The sequence below is a fragment of the Chamaea fasciata genome, unplaced genomic scaffold (assembly GCF_029207755.1).
Source record: "Chamaea fasciata isolate MVZ Bird 193981 ecotype frontalis unplaced genomic scaffold, bChaFas1.0.hap1 SCAF_1, whole genome shotgun sequence".
NCBI lineage: Eukaryota > Metazoa > Chordata > Aves > Passeriformes > Sylviidae > Chamaea > Chamaea fasciata.
Window position 1 is genome coordinate 42,507,526 of NW_027094086.1, and position 20,974 is coordinate 42,528,499.

At 39.1% G+C, this 20,974-nt stretch overlaps 1 protein-coding gene across 2 annotated transcripts in view; it reads right to left on the reverse strand.

Annotated features, from left to right (window-relative positions):
* The window catches only part of SPIDR (scaffold protein involved in DNA repair), a 195,419-nt gene that overhangs the window by 16,670 nt on the left and 157,775 nt on the right, over positions 1 to 20,974 (reverse strand). For both annotated transcript variants that reach the window (XM_066181678.1, XM_066181668.1), the window contains exons 11-12: positions 10,637 to 10,795; positions 1,367 to 1,454 (exon numbers count right to left, since the gene is read on the reverse strand). In XM_066181678.1, coding sequence (XP_066037775.1) covers positions 1,367 to 1,454; positions 10,637 to 10,795 — 247 coding nt within the window. The remainder of the gene's footprint in view (positions 1 to 1,366; positions 1,455 to 10,636; positions 10,796 to 20,974) is intronic.

Below are 20,974 nucleotides of genomic sequence, written 5' to 3' on the forward strand. Positions count from 1 at the left end.
GTATCAAGAAAAACCTATCTCAATTGGAAGAACTCCACCTAGCCAAAAATGCGGAGCATCAGAATGCAAGTTGTAGTTCTTTGTGAAATTAATTTCTATTTCAAACCCATGACAGAAGTGTAAATTACATGGTTATGGCAAGTTTCCTCCATTTTCAGATTGCTAATAAAACAGAAAAAAACGAAGAAATAACAAGAGTCATAACAACACAAAATGGCATTTAAGAGCTTTGCCTCAGCCATAGATATTCCCATTCTGTTGCCCACATTATTTTAATGCACAAACCCATCCATTCATCGGAGACTCCCAAAATATTTCGATGAAAGGGAGAGTCAAAGGGAGCACAGTTTCATTCAGTTTCAGTCTTGATAAGTCTTGATTTTATTTTTAACTGAAGTCTGAGCTTTTTGTTCTTCAATATAAACCCCTGGACAATGCAAAGAACACTCTACATTGCAGAGGAAAGATTCTTCAACTTCAGAAATAACTAGTAATATCCATCTTCAATATTCCCTGGTTTTGAAACTTGTTTATTTCCAGCTTTCTTTTTTTTTTTTTTTTTTTTTTTTTTTTTCCCATATTGACCCTTTTGGTCTAAAACCAATTTTTAATACCATTAACTTCTTCCCAAAGAACAGACTATACAAGAACATCAAGAAAGCTGAAGCTCTTGGCTACACAGAAGCTTCTCAAATGGTCTCATATTACCAAAATGATTTGATGTGACAGAACACCTTTTCAAAGACAAAAACTAATTGAAGAAAAATTCAGATGTGATTTCAGCTTTGTAAATATATAGTAACATACTTTAAATCCACTTCTATACTTTCCCACCCCCTAAAATCACAGAAACTTTCATTAATCTTTAGTAACTACTTTTATATTCATCCTTCTGACCTCACATGAAACAAGTATCAGTCAAAGTCATCCTAACTAGTAAGAGACCTGATTCCAGCAGTCATTCTGTCTTTCACAGAAGTTAATCTTCAGCAAAGTGCTTTCAAACCTAAGGCTGAAAAGTGCTTCTAAAAAACGAGTTAACATCCTTGTATATAGATTTTTTAGCACGCTCCATGATATCTAATATCTCTTTACTCGTGCAAGGAGAAGAAAGGAAGAATTTGTCCGGACATCTTACCATTCTATCTCTAGAGGATTAATATGGGGCTAATTGCATCATTTTGGAAAGATGCTGCTGATCCACAGGGCTCCAGGTTAGCCTGGAAGGTTGTCAGAATCAGTAAAACAAAACTTGGTAGGTAAAAAGAGGGAGAGAGTCTTGATTCCCAAAGTAAACATGATTATACCACCACCAAAATTACTAGTTGTGAGTGAAAAAATTCATATCCATAACAATAAAACTTACCATTTCAGAGTCTTGACTTTGTCCAGGAACTTTTACAGGCACTGCTGGAGGCCACAGGCTGTCTATCAGACTAAACAGTCCTAATGCCCTTCAAAGAGACCAAAAAAATCAAGTTTAAAATGTTTTCCAGTGTTACACATTATGTTAAAAAGATTCATCAAGAAATGTAATATAAACCATTGCATGATTAGGAAAACAATTTAAAATCATATTTGTTTTCTGCAAGCTGGTTTTGATTTGGTCCAGTTAAATCTCCATCGCTTCTGCTGCTGGGTGGAGAGGGAGGGAAGGGATGTATCACATCCAGTGACAAGTAAGTCATGTTTAATCCTTTGCCACAAACAGCTTGCTACATGATAGAATTCAGGGGAACTGGGGTAAATGCTAGCTTGGGAAGGACACAGATATCACCACAACTTCTTTTAAAAAGTAGCTTTTAGTTATGCTATTTAACGATTAAAAACTTTTGCTTCTAACATTTTCATTTCTACTGTTTTGGGGTTTATTTTTTTTGGGGGGGGTGCTCTGTGTGTGTGCTTTTTGCTGTTTTTTTTTGTTTTTGTTTTTTGTTGCTGTTGACAGCTGATTGTAACTGCTTTCAGGAAAGTCAGCAATTATCAGATACAGAGAAACAACAGGCAAGATTTTGTTAAGTACGTGTGCAGAGAATGATCTCCTTCCTACACAGCTGCTCACTCAGTTATGGTTTGTATTTATTAATTTTGTAAGTTTCACACTTCTGACTTAAAAAATCCCCCATAAAATTAACAGTCCATCCCATTAAGGTAACCACTCTTTAAGGTTGACCACTCTTTAGCAAACCAAGCTGTACTTTGCAGCAGTTCAGTGGCTGCCTTGTAAGTTGATGGAACATCTTTGCTGGACAGGCAGGAGTAGCAGAGGGAGGGGAAATAGCTACAGATAACTAACTTGAAGAGACATGCATTTTTGAGTTAAAGCTCTTAGTTATCTTGTCCCAGTTCTCTGTTCTGTGCAGTTGAAGCAGAGATCTGGATTTTAACCCCACACTGCCTCCAAGTTGTTTGTTCCTCCAATTAAGAAAACCACTATTTCTGAAACAACTCTAAAAAATGAAGTCAAAAACTTTTTAAAAGTCATTTTAACTTCTAAACCCAACTGTTTAGAAGGAAACCACATACCCTGTTTACAGAGCTGAAGCACGTTGCAATATGCTGCTTCAGTTCAAGGGGTCATAGAAACTTTCCTTTTAAAGTTCTGCTTTTAGCTCACTTCTGCTTAAGCTTAATTATTTCTGCATTTCCTTAGTCCTTCTCTGGATTCTTAGACTTTGGGTGTCTACAGTGAGCTTCTCAGAATGGTTTTACACTGCCTGCGATTCAGCGTTAATAGCGATGCCTTTGGACCAGCTCTGCAAGAAGTTTTATGGCTGTAAATCTCAGAGGAGATCTTGGGGGATACAGCTTGAGGCTCACAATTCAGGTAACAAGCTGGCAGACTAGAAAGACATTGAGACATTGTTGCTACCTGTAGTTGTGTTCTCCATAGGAATGAATAGACTAGAGACACAAAAGTGCTGCTTTTTTTACAGAAATGAACCTCCTGACTTACAAAGCATCATCCCCAAGTCTGTAAAAGAAGCAAGACTTTTGGTGTTTGGAGGTGTTTTTTTTAATTTTAGTTTGGAGTTTTTTGTTTGTTTTTGTTTTTTTTTTTTAACAATGATGACACTACAACACAGAAAGCAATATTCCCTAGGTACTGAAGATACTTTACAGCGAACTGACCATTTCTTGAATGCTTGACCAGGGCAAGATTTTCTGGCTTGTATTGTACAGAATGATATCTGATACAAGGAAGGCCAATGCCCAGAGGAACTAACTGGTCTTGCTAACTGGGAGATGAAAAAGGAGAGCTACAAAATGAGAGCAGAGCCTCCTGCACAACTCAGGCAGTTACATAAGTGGCCTTCCTCACATGACCCACAGCACAAGGTCGGAGCACAGATATGAACGTACCACAAACTGTGTGCACAGAGATTGCACATTTATCAACTTAAGAGCATGTTGTTTGTGGCATGTTCATATCTCCACACAGATTGATCCCTCATATGCAATTTAAAGTGTTCACAGAGGACATGAAGTTGTCCTTTCCTCTTTAGCTCACTTTTAACTTGTCATCCTGTGTCAGAATATTTAAGACATATGGCACATTTTCTTCTATTCTTTGTGTCCTTTTGGAGAAGGCCATCTACTGCTTCAACATGGAGCACTTAATTAATAGTAAATGACAGTATTTGTTTGCAAGCAGGCAGAGGATCAGTGCTGTGTGGGGTAAGCCTCCTGAATGTCTTGGCCCCATCATTTCTTTGACACCAGTCAGGCCAAGGGCAGAGACAAACCAAAGGATTAGCAAGTTCCAAATCACATCCTGCTGTGATCCTTGTCTACAACCTGGGGTGTTCTCTCCTGGAGCTCTCACTCCATCAGTCAGTGTCCCAGGTGGGGAGCTCCCTGGTTGCTCCACCCACTTACACATCTCCAGGAAAGTTAACTCTCTTTACGCTTTGTGTTGGCTCAACTTAGCCAGAAGGGAGAATGAAGTGGGTGCACTGACAGTGGAGAAATGACAAAGACATTGTGTCCTCCTCTGTAGAAGATCATTATCCTCACAGAAAGAATAAAATTAATTCCCTTCAGTGGCCAAGTAACACTCAAACTCCAGTTCAATCCGATTTGAACAATGGGTGCAGTTTATTCAATATGTGTAGCTTTCTTCAGCTATAGAGTCAGGACAAGAGATGAACAGCTGGCTCTGTGCTAATACTGAAGGGGCATGGTTAGGTCCCATGTGCATATGGAGCCTCTCTGGATACACAAGACAAAATAAAAATGTTAAAACTTTGCTCTGTGAGTGTAATTACTAGTTACTTTGAAAAAAAAATTCATCACAAAAGGATAGACTTCTAAGAAAGGAAAAGCAGAATAAGAAGTGAGAAGAAACAGGCTCAAAGATCAAAAAGAAAAATGAACACGTAAAGTATTTTGAATAACTTTTTCTTTTACTTTAGAGACTAGGGCTCTATTGTAGCACTCTATAACTTGGAAAAAAAAAAGACTCAATCTACAGCAGAAGGACAAAAATCATCTACAACATTCTAAATGACAGACTCAACTCTCTACTTTCCACGCCAGGCTTAACTCTGTGTTTGGTAAAACAAATTTTGTCCCATCCCAAATATGTTTATTTCCACTGTTTAAACCCAACACAATAAGACTACCAGTAACTCCAATGGAGTGTTACAGTAATGGTTTCCACATAAATTTGGACTTATGACAGGTAGGTATGCCTCTCTTCCATAAATCCTCATCTTCAAGCTTCGCTTATATATAATGAGAATTTATATATGTCTATGCATATATATATATATATAATAAGCAAAACTGTGGTTTTGGTGTCTTTAATTATTTCTATTATTCAGTGTCCTCAAAAGACATCTCTTAACCTTTCCTTGCTAAACTTCAGTATTTCTTTTCTCTGTATTCATAAATGCAAACTGCCTGCTGTGTACCCAGACATCAGGCAGAGAATTTTAAAGATATAATACTGTTAAACAGGCTAAATACATGACTGATAAACTAGTACTTACACTATTAGAACTCTGATCCTGTGGAAATTCCATTTATTTCACACTACAAGCCTGCGTTTCAAAAGTGAAACAACTCTGATTTTTCAAAACTGCATTTCACTGATTCTGACCTGACAACTTGTTTCATAACCTAATAAGAAGATTTTGTTTATTTCTCTAAAACACATGAAGTTTCAGCTACAGTTTTGGTCCAAAAACTTGGTATGTGCCATGCCTGATCGAACTTTTAGCATACCGCTTATAGTTTAGGGGATTTTTCAACTTTAATAATCGTAACAGGCTCAGGGGAAAATTACTAGAGGGAGAAAATACCAGCAATATCAGAGAAAAGGCGGCACATAAACAGGGATAAAAGAAGCACTATGTAAGGTTTACAGCAAGGAACAGAAAGATGCTTGGATTCTCTTCCAACATCTTCCACAGCTTTGCTCTGAGGACTCAGGACTTGGAACTTCTCTGCTTCCTCCTCTCCTACTTCTTAAACTTTTTGTCTAAACCAAAACAGTTTTCTTTGGCAGTGTCAGTCTCAATTATTAAGAACATAAAAATGAAGCAATTCCTAGCCCTCTCTGCAAAACTAAGAAATTTCTTAATAATCACCTAGACTGCATAAGCTTGAACTGTCAAGGGACAAGCAATCCAAATATAAAGCTGATACTGTAGGCTCTCTCTCTCCCTTTAACTGACCTACTAAGATCTTGCAGTGCACAAACTATGCAACACCACATTTTCTTAGTCTTGAGTACTAAAAGCAACAAAATGACAAAGTAAAAATCTGAGCCTAGTAAACTAGCATCTCTGTCAAAATACAAACAGAGAGGAAGGGCTGCTGACCTCTTTTTTCAGGTATTGTTTAGATACATGGAATTACATAGTTGAATGATTTAAACACTTTCGTAATTCAATTTTCTATAGTATATTAGAAATTACACATACTACATTAAACCACCGAAATTATAATATAAAAGTACTTTTGATTCAATATGGATATGCCTATGTTATTGCCCAGGGCTGACTATTAAATAGATTAATGACACAAACACTATGATACAAACAGCAATTCTTGTTTATTAAATAATAGAAAATTCAGGAAGTAAAAAACCTGTTTTTCTGATACAAAAGCAGTCATAGAAATTAATATAAAAATAATGCAAATATTCAAAAGTTCAATGTGATTACTGAAATTATGCTTTAAATGAAACTCAACTTTTAACCACAGAAATTACTGAAGTGTTTCAGGATCTCAGAACCCAGAGACGTGGGTGGATCTTTCAGATGGCAGTCTTTTTGGAGGAGGGAAAACCAAAGGAAGGAAGTTATGACCTCCTTGTTCTGTAAAGAGCTCTTACTATTACACTTCCTTGTCAATGTCTAGCAGTTTAAAACTTACTTGTGCAGCAGTTAGCAGTGGTCCTCTCTTCTGAGTGCAAAAACCAAAATGAAGAGAAAGTATACAGTGAAGAGTGAAGGGGGAAAAATGAGAGAAATTGAGGCCAGAGAAGTATGTAACTCAAATAAAAAGGGGAAAAAATAGAAAAGAATGAAAACCCACAAGCACAATAGTGACCACTACAAACATACAGGGAGATTTCACATTTCAGTGCCTAATATTTGAAAGTTTAAAATGACAAACAGAAGCCAACTTTATGTGAAAATGCAGAAATTTCTCAGAAAAATGCAACACTGGTTGATGAACTCAATATTCAGAGCCTGTTTACTGTAGAGGAAAATGCAACAGATAATACAGCCTGCCATGAATTAAATGTTGGCTCAAAAGCCAAAGCTTACGAGTTGATGAATCCTTCAAAGTGTTTTAGTCTATCCAATACAAGTGTGGATTTTAGTACTCTACATGCAGCAGTTGCCTCCTCTTTTGAAGATTATTAACCATTTTTTCAAGTTAGGGACAAAATTTGTACTGACACTCGGTGTTCTTCCTCCCCCCTCCATTTTTAAATAGCTGTCATCTTTCTGTCCTGCTGCAGAGAAACTCTTCTTATTTCTAACATATAAGAAAGCACAAAGAGAAGAGGCAGGTACATCTGCTATACTGAGCAGTAAAACAACTCAGTGGTAGGAAAATCAGGTGAAAAGACCCAAACGGTCAAAATCTAGATCATTATTCTCTGTGGAACTCCTGGTACGGCCTAAAAAACCTGGTATTTTTGATAAAGACAGGTCTCAAACTCCAAAGATTATCTCAGATCATTGAAACTAATTTCTGCTAGGAAGCAGGAACCATGACAATTTATAGGTTATTTACTCCTGGGACATTTCAGTGAGTACTCAGCCCCTGCATCTAATTGCATCCATTTACTTCCTGGTTATACCTGACACACCTGAAACATGCCTGGGACCTATTAAAACAGGGGGGTTGAATGTGCTGCATAAGGATTCTTAACCAGCATTCCTGCCTCTAGCAGCACACCCCCAAAATCTCACTTCCTCTTCCTCAAGGGGCTGAATTTAAGACTGACACATGAGGCAGTGGGAGGGTGAGAACATGATCCTCTGAGATAACACCACCATCAGCCTTTCAATTAATATTTTTCAGTCTTCTCCCTTTAAACCACTGTACTTCTTCTTTTTTGCTGATACTAAGCATGCAGTCCAGGGAATAGTTGTAGGAAAGGCTAGGTGACAAGTATGAATGAGAGGGTGAAGAGAAAAGCTGTCAGGAAACAGATACTGAACCACAAGAGTTCAGTCAGTTGCCACATTACTGCTTCCTACTTTACCCAACAGCCTCACAGAGTAGAAAAACTGCGGGAACTCAGGCACTGAACAAGCCATGGCAATTCTGCCATGACTCAGCCATGTCCTTCTGTCTTACAGGACTGCCAGAAACTGGACTGCAAAGGGAAACACCACTTCCTTTACTGGACTGCAAAGGGAAGGATTTCTTGCAGGGATGGTTTAGGGGAGTATGCTTTATGTGGGGTATAGGCCTGGCTCTTAAAACCACCTAAATCAGTAGAAGACCTTCAAACGACCTGTAAGAGACCCTAGTACTTGTCAAAGCATATTGAAAACCAATATTCAACATTGAAAGTGTTTCTCTCAAGGTAAACTTACTATCATTCCAATTTTTCACAGAGCTGATCTTTGTCAAGACAGGACAGAGTTGTGTAAGTTCTTATTCCACTTTTCTCTTGGACCACAAGTGTTTTCTTATCAGAGAAGAAATGTGTTTAGTTTCTTTAGCACTCCTTAACAGTCCAGGTCCGTTCCAAAGATCAAGTAACGTGTTCAGCTGGGTTTTCCCCTGGGTGTGAAATACCCTTTATTGTAGGCTTATAGGTTTTTAGCCCTTGAAATGAAATTTCAGCTTACAACAGTGATTTTAAAATTGCATTTACTGGAATGATGTCAAAGAGTACTTTAAATTACATATTTGATGATGAGGATGGATGATGGCCTGGAAAATTTTTTGAACAATAACAGTGGTCCATTGATGCAAAATGCTTGAGAACCTCTTGTATCTATTAGCAAATTTCCTCTGCCTCACAGAGGTACTGAGGAAGCATTCTGTCTCTGATTACAATCCATGTGACTGTGGGACAACATGAACATATGGGATCTTATTAGCTGTTCCTGGCTTTCTCCAGATCATGTGCTTCACAGGCACACACAAAAAAAGTCATTACTTTTCCCTTGTATTTCCTACGTTTTCCTCCCTTTTATCCACTTTAAAAGCCACGGTCAGACTCCAGGAAACAAACAGTTTCAAAGCCATCTCCTTCCAAAAAGTAATTGGTGCTCTCAAAAAAAAAAAAAAAAAAAAAAAAAAAAAGGCAGCAGTCTTTCTTGCAGGGCAGACCACATAGTTCTTACTCACTCATGTGCTGCAAGCCAAGGTTGGGCACTCACAGGCATAACCCATCATGTGCTTGGATATACCAGTGGCTCTGGAAATCCATTTATCCAGTGGCAATGAATTCTACAGCTTAATTATGCTCTCTGAGAGTAAGTACTGCCTCGTATTCATTTCAGCTATGGCTTTACTGTGGTTTCCATCACACCTAGAATGTGTCCCAAACACTTAAAGTAATAAAAAGTTATAAAGCAGAACTTAAGCTAAAACAATTAAGAAAAAATAAATCCCTGAACAATTCCCCCACCCACCCATCATGTACAATGAAATCACGTTTTAACTGCTGCACTGTCCCTGAAGCTACACTATACCCATTTTCTTTTAATGTTCCCTAGCAGGGTTACCACCAGCACAGCTCCAGCTAAGCCACCAGCATTTTCAGCACTGTGTCTTCTAAAGGTCCTCAGAATAGCCAGAAGTAAGTTACTGCTGCTTTGAAACAGAATTTACATTAGAAAAAGTCTGTCTCTTATTAGTTAGGCAGAGTACTGGAAGCACCAGCAGCCAGTTGTAAAACTTCATTTGTATCCAGAATTCCAAAGCCATTATTTAATTTGTTTGGAAAAAATGTAACTTGAAAAAAAAAGCCAGCAAAATAATTAAATAAGAAGACGTGTTTGTTATTAAAGATCCATAAAAATGCAAGTAGGCTCAAAATCCAAAGGCTCTGAAAATTAACACTGCAAGTACATAAAAAGAAAAGCATACTGAATAGCGCTGGCTGGAAAACAACAATTCCATTTTGCTAAACATTTCAAGGCTTTGAAATTTGTTTTTGTTCCAATATGAAACAAAAATGGGACTTTCTCAAAGTTTTCATGAAATGAGAATGAGAGAAAGAATATTCACTCCCTCTGGACCTGAAAAAAATCTTCCCAACAAAGCTGTCTCCAAAATAGATAATGTTTCCATGAAACATTCTGATTTTGATGAAACAGCATTTTTCAACAGGAAAAAAAGTGTCAGCAGAAATACCATAGCCATTCTAATAGCAAAGGCTTATCTAGATCGGATGCTTGTAAGAATAAATTATGCTGAGGACTGAACCAATCTAATTATATTTATATAGGTCCCCATGAGAACATTGTATCACTCTCCTTAGAAAGATACTCTGCAAGATAATCGATCTATTTAATTTTTTTCCTTGATTAAAGACATTTTATTTGAAGAACATAACAGGAACCACAGAATAAGCAAAATCTGAGATGTACCATAAGTCAATTTGTTACTTACCTGGGGGAATTTTTCTATAAAGCTGTTGACATTTTTGTTCCAAAGTAAGAATGGCTTAAAGATTTTTTTTTCTTTTTTAAGAAACTTAAACTGTGGCTCTAAAGCCATATATACTTAAAAGAATTCAGCTCTCATATACTAAAGGAAAATCTGTGCTTGAAACTTCAAGTCATACTGGGCAGCACTGTAGAAAAACTTAGTGCAGTAAAAAGTTCTGCAATGAAAGGGAGGTGAACTAATGTTTTTAAGTCTCTGAATCTACTGAAGAAGAAGAAAACACACATATTTTATGAAATATTGCTCACAGTAATTCCTTAATTTGCTAAGTGTGTATTTGTGCATAAATAATATGCTCATTTTGGAAAACAGTTGGCTTAAGCACAGCTGGATGCCCCAAATGTGGCAATGAGGACATCTGCTTGAGCAAAGCCAGGTTCAGTTGTTCCAAAGAATGCTGGTCACAGAAATAAATAAAAAGGCAGATCATCTTTGCCTGCCACAGCAAGCAATATGTTCTTCCATTAATTGTTCTCACCTTCCTCTTGTAGTTCTCTGTAAAATTTTCATTCCAGCTAAGCAGCAGGACTTTCCTTCCCATCTCCTGCAGTACTGCTCAATGTCATCTGTAGAACTCAGGGACTGCAGCTGCACTTCACTAAACATGCCATAGGCATCCTGGACAAGGAGGCATAACCTGCAAAACATTCGTAACAAACCAGTGAGCAAAGTTCTGAAAATGATATTACAATCTTCAGGACAGGGCTTATCCTCTGCAGTATCTGCAGAATTCCTATCGAGTAATGTATCAATAAACAAACCCAACATCATTAAAGGTTTTCTCATGAACATTTTCAGGACATAGCAGGGCCGTGAAGCATGACTGAAACAAAGAGTACAGGGCTTGCACCGGGGATTAGATTAATTAACTGCTATGCACCACGTGGCTTGGGTACTTAAAATGAAGAAAGTCAAGTTTTTGCCTTACATGAGGTGAATTCTACAATAAAGACAGAACAACAACAGAAACATAAATATGTGTCTGTTTATAAATATAAAAATTCTGCTTAGAAGTAAGCAAAGCAACATATTTCACGAGTAAAAATCACCGAGACTGGAAATGCATGCATTACATTTTCTCACACTTTTTTTTAAAAGAGTCCTCAGGATGCAAAAAAGATGAAACATCAATTTTTCTTTAAAGAAGAACAAAACTAAACAAAACAACATATAACTGGAGACTGGTATATTCCGAGTTGGGTATGAAGCCCAGAGGAGCTATTTTAAGAAGGTAATTAAAGAACCTGCTAAACAAACAATATGATTAAAATCTATTGAAGTAGGGGCTGTAGGGCTGGGAAGTATTGCTTAACCAACTTGATGGCATTTTGAGAAGATAGTACTGTCATAATAGATAAGGTAAAATCAGTGGATGTCATACATTTAGATAGTCAAAAGCACGTTTCACAAGATTCTGCACCTGAGATGAGGAGCCATGATAGCATGAATCATGATGCAGGGCTGGAGGAAGGAGGCCCCTGTCTACAAGACTGGTTTTAATTGCCTCAGAAGGAGACAGTTAAGCATGGAAACTTTTCAGAGGGAAACAAAAATTACCTTTGAGGGTAACTCACACATCTTTGTTTCCAAGTAAAACTCAGGGGTGCACCAGGCAGCAGAATTCAGCTCATTTCAAAGGTGCATGCCAAAACTATCCTCCCCAGAGCAGCACCATTGTTCCCAGCAAGCCAACTCCAACTGCTTTTGGAACACATCCTATAACGTACATGCACCCTGATAGCATTCAACAGCAGTCATTATATCTTTATAAAATATATTTCAAATTAAATGAGCTCCTACACTGAAGAAATCCATGTATTTTCTTCACATGGAAAAGTAGGCACATGGAAGAGCACTAATCACACTTTCCTTGTGAGGCACCTAGCTTCAGCTTAGACCCTCAAGAAGGTTGCATTTGATATAAGATAAAACCCCAAGGGCTTTCTGACATCAGCAATTGTACCAGCACCAGCTAGGAGTCCTCATTTTTTCAGATTCTGGTTTTAAGGAGCAGGGAGGGATAGGATTGGGTACAAAGACTCCCAAACTTTCCCCATACCTCTAGCTACAAAGGTCCCATACAAACCGAGTCATCATCAGAAAAAATCCCAAAACAAGCTAGAAAAACTGTTTGCCTGCTGCTCTCCATGTTAGGACTTTGCAATCAGTTAAGAACTCCCCTGAGTTTTAACTGATTTGACTGAAACTCCCCGTGATATTGTTATGTTTGGAAAACCAGAGTTCACATTCTCTGAACATGTCTGAAAATCAGATTGAGGGGAACCGGAAAAACAAAGCAAACAGTTTTGCCTATGTTAACAAAATGTATACTGTTAATTGTGAAAAACTAGTCCTCCATATCTTGGAGCAAGAAGGGCCAACTGAGCTAGTGTCTCAGATCACGTCAGTTCAGCAGTCTCTTAACTGATCACTGGAATTTCTCATCTCTTCAGTGAGACATAACTGAATACAAGTAAGTCTCAGACTAGCTGGCACCAGGATCATATTAAGTCCTCTGGGACATATTAATTGCCCAAATAAAACTATCTTAGTTGGTGCTGAAGACATCAGTCACTAAAAGAGCATTTTCCAAGTCCTTTTAAGTCAACCAAAGAGATGGTTTCTGTCAGACATGGGAATCTCAACTCCCCACATCCCTGGCCACAGATTTCCATTCCTTTGTGGTGGCACATAAATGGCTAGGACAGGAAACTGACCTGATCAAAAAATACTGTAGCCAAATCAGCAGCAGCAGCATCATCTGAGTCCCTTGAAAATCAACTCTGTAAAAGAAAACTCCCACTTGCATGGAGTACTGCTTCTAGGCAAGGATGTATTCTCCTTGAAGCTCCCACTCCAGCTGGCCAGTGTATGCAGCACATACAGGAATCTCAGGTCATATGACAGGAGAATGGTCATCTTATGACCATGCTCAATGCAGAGAAGAACTGTGTCACTTGAGGCTTCTATCAGTAATATTCCCATTCACACTGGGAATACATTCATGATTACTGGCGTCCTGAAGGAACACAGAGCAGCAGATTCCAGGCACCTTTGCTCTGTCAGGTTCTACACAAGAGCAAACAGACACTATATTTACTACAGTTGCTCTGAAATGTGTGTATTCACTCATTTGGAAGTCAGAATTTCATTAATAACCCTTTAGATGCCCAATTTCAGACTAAGAGAGAAATATCCCAAATCAACGAAGATATCAACGAAGAAATAACCCAACCAATAAGAGAAATTCACAAACACATTCTCCCTGCTTTAGCATGCCTTTAAAACAGTATCAATGAATGATAGCAAAGCCTTGAAACGCTATTGGTGTTTGAGGGACAGCTCAACTGATTTTCCCACTTAACGACTATCATGTAATCAGCTATATCCCGCAACAGACTCAGCAATGCACTTGGAGAACTACCCTCCTGTTCTCTGGAACTGGTTCTGTTCTTAGTGATTTTGTACATGCTGTCCACTGACAGTACATGCACCACTGACAGTAGTTCAGCTGCTTTCAGAGCCTATTGATTCATGACCTTAACTTCCCTACCAGTACTCCTTTTTCCCTTGATTTCACTTTATTCCAAGAACAGCGCATTTGGATTATTTTCCCATGTTGCACTGTTGTCTCATATTACAGCAAATGTTCTCACAAATTAATTTTTAGCGGGCAGTCTAACTGTGATTAAAGCCAACAGTTTTTCCTATTACTTTTTTCCCCCCTTTGAACCTCGCTACCACTATGAAAACCCACATCAAAATTATGAGACTGTTGTAAAGTTGTAAAGCCAAAATGAGTATCTGCCCCCAGGAATCCAGCATTTATGTTTTGTGCGTATCTATAGGAAATACCATTTTTTTTCATACAAACTGGATCTGTATCAGTTAATAAGGTTAAACATACCTTTACCAATGCCTTGTCAGCATGCATGGTACTGAACTGTTAAAGACAGGCAACATCTCCAGTTTAATCAGTGGTGCTTGTGCAGGGAGGAAATAAGGGCCATCTTTATTTTTGGAACAACAGGATGTAACCCTGTGTAAGACTCTCAACTTAAAACATGGGTTTGGAAACTGAAATGTCCTATGTAAAATAGCAGAGAATTCAATCCTGGACAAGAGGGCTAGCAGAAAAGCCAGTAGAGGAACAAATGTAGGAGATGCAGACTAATGAAAAGGTGCAGTATGACACATTGGTAATAGCAAAGGGGGTGAAGATAGGGAATGATAAGAAGTGAGGCAAAGTTTAGCTTTTTTTTTTTTTTTTTTAATGTAATGACACAGTAAGTCTCATGCAAAAGCTTGGGAAGATTTTGTGAATTTGCTAATAGCCAGAAGCAAGGATGGGGGCTGGAAGATGAGACTGATTACTCTGCATTATTTCTATGACTGTGCTGATCTTTAGGACAAAATGTCTCCCAGTAGAAATCTGGAGAGGATTACAGGATTAATGCCATGCCCTTCTTCCAGTTAGTCACTTGTCATGGGTAAAGGGCTTACCCTTCTTTCACTAATATGTTTTTGTGCATGAAAAATCATCTCTCTCCATACTGCTGCCATTTATCAAGCAGCTTACTTTCTGGAGAGGTAAGGGTGATAAAAACCTTCTCCATTTTTGGTCACCTCCAGCCTCTGCAGCAGCTAGTGGAAAAGAGTAAGAAAAGGAAGATCTGCCTGCAGAGGAGATGAGAAGGCAGGGAGGCCAGAATGGACTGATCACACAGAATTGCCTTTACTGAGCCTTGGGTAAACAAACAGCAGAATTTGTCATGAGCACATCTTAACCAATAAGTAATTGTTTTAGCCTTGGGTAGGAGGACAACTGTGTGGCCCAGGGCAGCTAAGCTGTGCAGTACAGCACGAGGAGCAGGACAGCCAGGCAAACACTACCACCTTTGCAGCACTCTGCACAGACCTCATCAGTGGCTCCTTCTTTGGAATAGAGTGAAAGGAAGGAATGGGAAAATGCCTGAAAACTAATTGACTTGTATAAGCTCCGATATTTGCTCATTCTTTATCTTAGCCATCCATGAGACAGCTGCTGCTGCTTTGTTTGTCAGAAGGATTTCTTATCTCTGTGAGGTGCGGTCCTAGCAGAGGCATAAAGCACACGTACATAAACACACAAAAACAAACCCCCCTCTCCCTTCATCACCAGAGGCACAACACTACCTACACAACTCCAATCCAGCAACTTGTCTGGTCAAGTCTCAAGGTGGAGCTGATTAACTCCTGCTAATGTGGCTCAGATTCAAATTGTAACCTGCAGGACACCACCCTACCTGGGTTTAATTTATCCCTACCTTATGAACTCCTTGTATTCACCATATCCATATAGTAACTGAAAAATCAAACTCAGAGCACAGGGGCAGCTGTCCATCTTCCCCGTTTCAACACTAACAGGATTTATCTATTAAAAGTATGTACTAAGTTCCTTTATGCTGCCTTTTGAAAAGAATCTACCCACTGTAGCTTTCTTTGGGGAGACACAAGATTTAGAGTTTTCTGCTTAAAACCCATACCATTTGCTGTCAATAAAAAGCGAGTGAAGCTCTACAGAACACAATTATGGATCGGATGCTACAAATATGAATTAATGACGATGGTAACTATCTCCTTTTCTGCATAGGTTGCAGAGACACACAGATACAGAGGAAAACACAAGCACCATTGTTCCCAGTTTATAAGGGGAATATCAGGCTGGAAGAAGAATCCTGGTCCAAGTACAGACATTTATAGCATCCAGCCTGATCCTCTGGTTTGAAGCACTGACATGAATAAAATAGTGAAAATTTGCTTTGAAAAAAACCTGGAGGTTTAAAATTACTGAAAAGTACAGTTTGTGATCATGCATGTTTTTATTTGGCAACTATGGAAGGGCCCAGAAGGAAAGAAAGAAAAAGGCAGTTCTGGAGTGCAGGACCTGGCAGACATTGGTGGAAAAGGCACGTGTGACAGGAGTATCACCAGGGAAATGACCTAGTCTTATCTCAGTATCTCAAAAAGAAAATATGTAGCAGAGGCCTCTCTGGTCTCAGGAAAGGAAACTTTTATTTTTGCAGACACCTCCTAACAGAGGATTTCTGTAACACACTTGCAAATATTCACTACAGTAACTATATCAAGTCCCTCTTTTAGAAATTTCCTTGCTGTTCATTACAATTTTTATACATATGTTAAAAAATGGAGTGAGAGTGGTTATAAGATAACTGTTGCTTATTTTTTTTCACTTCCTTGAATCATCACAGAGTTCAACACAAACTGGAAAATCAAATACCACTTCCACAAGGTCTTTCATGATTCCCTGCCTGCTGATTGCTTTTTCCATTTCTTCATTCATGTTAATCCTTCCACCTACTATTTTCTGCCTGTGGCCTGAAGAAGCAGCACTTCTGTGGGAAACAGCTTTTGTGCGTAGGAAGAGACCTGCATGAGCCAAGCGTGTCAGCAGAGCTACCTTCTTAATGCAGTATGTGCTCGTGGAGAGCAGGGCTGCACAGTACTGCAAATGTTCCCACTCAAAACATGGAACACCACCTGCCTGGTGGGAGCTACATACAACTTGTCAGGAATTGGTGCAGCACGAAAGTCAGCTTTTTGTACTTGCCATGACAACCACGGCTTCACATGTGACAATTTTTTCTGCAAAAACCATTTCTATACAAAGTTTTCATGTGACACCACATGAACTTTTTAAACTCTCCATCTGACACTGTCTCTAAGTGCACTTTTGAATGAAACTGCTGATGTGTGTGTTTTATTTGTACATGGAATTTCTCTCAAAAGTAAACAAGACATTTAAAACCATAAAAAGACATTCCTGACATCCACTCAAACATGATACAGAGCCTAAGCTGCAATTTCAAACAGTCAGAGTTGCATTTGAAAAATGTTTTCAGTATCACAGATAGCTTTGCTTATGTCAGATTCACAAATGAATACTAAAGTTGTTCTACATTCATAGTTTAAATCCAAAGCCACTATGGCACGGAAGTCAATTTTTATAGTGATAGCTGATTTGGAAGACACAGAGAGTTAAAGGAAAAATACTTCCTAAGTATTGCCTAAGAGTTTGTATAAAGGCTAGGCCATAACAGAGCAGTAAGGCCTTCCTCTCTCCAGATCCTCCTGGCATCTCAGCACCCCGTGGGACATGGTCCTTCTGCTAAGATCCATTCCATACAGCTTATTATGCAAATAAAACAAATTTTGAGTGGTAACAAAAAAGCAAGCACATCAGATCACCCTAGCTTGTTTCACTCACCGTGCTGTTAATTGTAGTTAATTGTAGGTAAGAAAAGTAATGATACACAAACTCCTCAGGTTCTTTAGTGTACCATTACTTCAGCATGGAATCCCATCACAACCCCCTTGGTTATTTCAGTATACAATTCAGAGAAAATACTATTTTCCTGCATGTCACGACTTACTGATCAAGAGTAAAAATGTATATTTAAGAAACTCAGGCTCAGTTGAAAACTGCAAGTCTTTCTTATGGATGACGTCCAATAGAAAAATTATGTTCCAAATATAACATGTAATTACCACCCAGTCATTTCAAGTACTTATCTGCGAATCTGAGGAGGGGTTCTTTGTTTATTTTTTTAATCTCAAGACTTTGTAATTATTGTTTTGGCATCCAAGAATTCCAACAGTTGGTGGGGTGCTGCCAAAAAGATCTTTTCTTGCAAGGTGCTCAGCACCCTCCTTTCCAAGAAAATCAGCATTCAGTTGCTGGTTCTGGCAGTGTTTCACATCATCTTTGCTGCGCTGTGTTTCCTCCACGCCTCAGTTCCTTATACGTAAAAATCAGAATAAAAGTCCTGTCTTCAAAGGGTGATCTGAAAGCAATCACTGATTGTATCTGGGAGGGCTGGTCCACAAAGTCTATTATGTGTGCTAGATCCCATTTGAGTTAGGGGAGGCGGCTATATATATATGTATGTGTATATCTAGAGAGGAAGGGCTTCCTTGCAGTATCAACTCATTTCTTTCACACTACAAGACTTAAAGAACTCTCAGCTTGCCCTGCAAAACCCACAGTGAGGGCTTTACAGCATCTGGAATGAAGCACGAACACTACAGCAGCGGTACTGGGGTCCCTTATCTTTCAAGACTGTGTTGTTTATGGATTCACCAGATTTACTTCTGAACCACAGAGAACCATGGATAGGATCCTGGAAGATTTTATTTTGAAAACAAAAAATCAACATGCAGTGAGTATTTAAAAAAACCCTGCCCATTTCAGCCAGCACAGATCATCCTAAATCGCATTCTTGGTAGTGCTCATGCACATCCTATGGCATGTGAAAGGTAAATGAAATAAAGCAACCCTGCAGGATTTCTTACACAGCTGTGGCTGTATTCAATAAGACACTCTGCTGTGTCAGTGCCACATCATCCCACTGAACTAGCAGAAAAGTATAACATTCATCAAAAATCAAGGGCCGAGCAAAGAGCCAAGAAGAAAAGCAGAAGTGCAATCTTGCCAGGGCTCCCTACCCAGCAGAAAGGCAATTTTCCGCTTTCTTGCAGGGCCTGCGGGTTGTGTTTTTCACTTGTGCTGTTTTCCTTTACGTGTGTCAGTGGCTGCCTGTCCTAGGTGTGCTTCTAAATGAGGGAGAGGGAGCGTGTTTGTGTGTGCGCGCCGAGTGTTTACAAGAGTTATGGTAGCAGTTCTCAGCAGTCCACTGAGAGTTCTAGGAAACGGCCCCTGTTATTTTATTCTCGGTCAATGTCAGCTCGTGTCAGGCAGTAAAGATCACACAGGACAGCCCTCTCTCTCTCCATCTCGCAGTCCTGGCCGGAGGCCTCAATGGGAGAGGGAAAGGGAGCGAGCTGCGAGTGGGCGGAGAGCCTTCCCAGCACTCTACCAACCACTGCAGGAGGAATTATGATAAACACCACTCTGGAAACCAGATACAACAGTACATTGTGTTCTTCTTCGGAAAAACAACCCGACTTCAGCTCACTTAAAGTAAACAGTTAATCCTGTTTATCCTTTTTTTTTTTTTCTTTCTTGATGAGTTGTTAACAGAACAATCTCTTCTGCAAAGCAAATAAGAGATCAGTCCCTTAAATTCATACAGAATTTTTCTTTCCCCTAGAAAAAAGAAAAGCAGTTTGATATGTAAACTTTCTACTATCAGCAAACAGTGTGGAATAACAATCTTTCTTGGCTTAAACTGACTTAACAAAGCGATGCCAAAACTGAATGAAACCTTTCCCTCACTTACATATTTTATTTTGGAAAACTGAAGTCCCAAACAGAATGTTCTATTCATCCCTTTTAACTATTCCGCTTCTGAAAAGAACAAGCAAAACTGGCAAACCAAAAAGAAAAAAAAAAAAAAAGTCTTTTTATTGTCCTTGCCACTGGAGCACAGGGTGCCTGGGGAGTAGAGATCAGCTACTGAGCAGGGGGGTTTTCTCTGAGAGATGAAAAAAGAGGAGTCAGAGTAATTGACTGCAACTAAGGTAACAAACTGTTATCCTCCTTTTCCAAATATATGCTTACGGTGCAAATTCATGGTGTCCCTGACTTCCAATAATGAGGGTGATTAATCAGAAAAGCAGATGGAATTGATTATGTTGTTTTGCTGGAGTCACCACAGTCTCCCTATTAACTACTTCTTCTTATTGAGGATTTCAACCCAGTCCACTGAAAGCTACAAGCTTTCCCAGAGGGAATTTTAACTTTTAGCACTCAGGAGTTTAAATAGTTCTGAAAGTCAACAACGAAAGTGTGCTTAACATCCCTGGTCAGTAAAGTTTGTTGATTTAGCTATTTATAATCAAAAAAAATACATGATTTGAAAAACTGTAAGAGGAGAAGAAAAATATTTCCCTGTTTTATTTTTACTCATTTTGCAAGCTCTGAGATTCTCTGTTTTCTGTGCAAATGATGTCATGAAGTGCAAAAACGTAAATTCACGCAAGTGAAAGTCTGATTTTCAGATTTTTTAAAAAATATTTTACATGCAAAATTTTTATATTTTTCCTGGTTTTGTTTTTTTTTTTTTTTTTTCCCCTTGAGACCTTAAATTAGTTCATGTTTATTTTTAAATATTTTGCAGCAGTTGCTGAATTTACTCTGGTGAGCTCTAATGTGATGGGGCAGGAAAAAGCAGAGCTATTTCCCATTGCAGAAGGGAAGCAGGCTTAGGAGGCAGCTGTCAGTGTCTGGGGCCAGAACCCCAGAGGAGCAGCCTAAGGACTATTCCCCCAATCCACCACTTAGCCCACCATGGCCTCCAGCCAAGGTTGGAAGAGCCAGTATTGGTAGGACAGGAGTGCTGCTCAACACTTCATCTTGCTCCAGGTGCACCCTGTCATCTAACCCCCACCCTCCCAGTGCTGCAGCTGCAGAAGAAAAGCACAGCTGTCCCCTCAAGATTGTGGGTTTGACCTGCCAAATTTGTGCCCAAATTGAAGGACAGCTCGCAGCCCTATCTATGAGGGATCCAACTTGCACCAAGGTGCTGCAGCTTTGAGCAGGGTGGGAACTGGCTGCAGGACTGCAGGGAAGAAGCAACAGACTTTGGTAAAAACACTCTCTTGGGAAGCCAGAGAAGAATGTGGTTGTCCTTCTGTCTCTACTTTTTGGGAAACTCTTGGGCGTAGGACAGGAAAGCAATTAACCTAAATCATTTAGTGTACAGTTGCAATCCACATACAAAAAAGACCCTCAGGTTTGGTCCCGTGGCAGTTGATCACCATCACACATTACTTCAGAAGAATGTGGATGAGAGGTGAATCAACTGCAGAGCGTTAGGAGATGACACAACAGCAGGAAGAAAATGTGGAAGGTGAA